Below are 747 nucleotides of genomic sequence, written 5' to 3'. Positions count from 1 at the left end.
GGGGGGGGGGGGGGGGGGGGGGGGGGGGGGAGGGGGGCCCCTGCCTGGGAGGACCTGGAGCCAAGCTGGGAAGCTGATCCCCCTGCAGGGCCTGGAGCGGGCCTGCAGGAAGACGTGCGGCCAGCGGGGCCAGCGGGCGGGAGTGGGGAGCAGTTCTTAGCAACTCAGAGCAAGAAGGTGGTTAGGGTGAGCAGAAGCCCCGAGAGAGGGTGAAAGGCCTAGAACAGCTACTTTTAGTGAGAAAGGAGAGGGAGGGAGGGCCTGCCCCACCTCACTTCTAAGAATGTGGATACTGAGAAGCAAGCAAGGGCGGAGATGCTGCGGCCTCCACAGTCGCTCACAAAGGCCGGCTGGGAATCAGGTCAGGGAGCTGGACCCCGGGCCGTGCCCGAGGGGAAGACAGGCTCAATTCCAGGGAGGGCAACTGGGATGGACCCGGGAACGCCGGGGCACTGTTCCTTCAGGATCAGCCTCATTCTCTCCTGTTGGCTTCTCCACCTATTCCTAGGTCCCGGCAGCCCACTGATTCCAAAAGGGGGCTACCGCGCTCGCCACCTGGGCTTCACCTTCTTAGGCAGGATCGCTGCAGACCAGGCCCAAGACAACATTTCTAGTGGGCGGGGTGAAAGGAGGGCCTGGTGACCAGGCAGTGGTGCAGCCATCTGTCAGGAAGAGCCAGACTTCTCTCGATGAAACTGCGGAGAGGGAAAGACAGGGAGACACCGGCTGGGGGCGGGGGCGGGGGTG

At 64.3% G+C, this 747-nt stretch overlaps 1 protein-coding gene across 2 annotated transcripts in view; it reads right to left on the bottom strand.

The window, feature by feature from the left end:
• Positions 1–665: 665 nt before the first annotated feature.
• DDX11 (DEAD/H-box helicase 11) overlaps positions 666–747 on the bottom strand; it is a 27,310-nt gene continuing 27,228 nt past the window's right edge. For both annotated transcript variants that reach the window (XM_007469463.1, XM_007469464.1), the window contains one exon: positions 666–695. In XM_007469463.1, coding sequence (XP_007469525.1) covers positions 666–695 — 30 coding nt within the window. The remainder of the gene's footprint in view (positions 696–747) is intronic.

The sequence above is a fragment of the Lipotes vexillifer genome, unplaced genomic scaffold, assembly GCF_000442215.2.
Source record: "Lipotes vexillifer unplaced genomic scaffold, Lipotes_vexillifer_v1.1 scaffold395, whole genome shotgun sequence".
NCBI classification, from domain to species: domain Eukaryota; kingdom Metazoa; phylum Chordata; class Mammalia; order Artiodactyla; family Lipotidae; genus Lipotes; species Lipotes vexillifer.
This window is presented reverse-complemented; position numbering and strand designations above follow the sequence as displayed.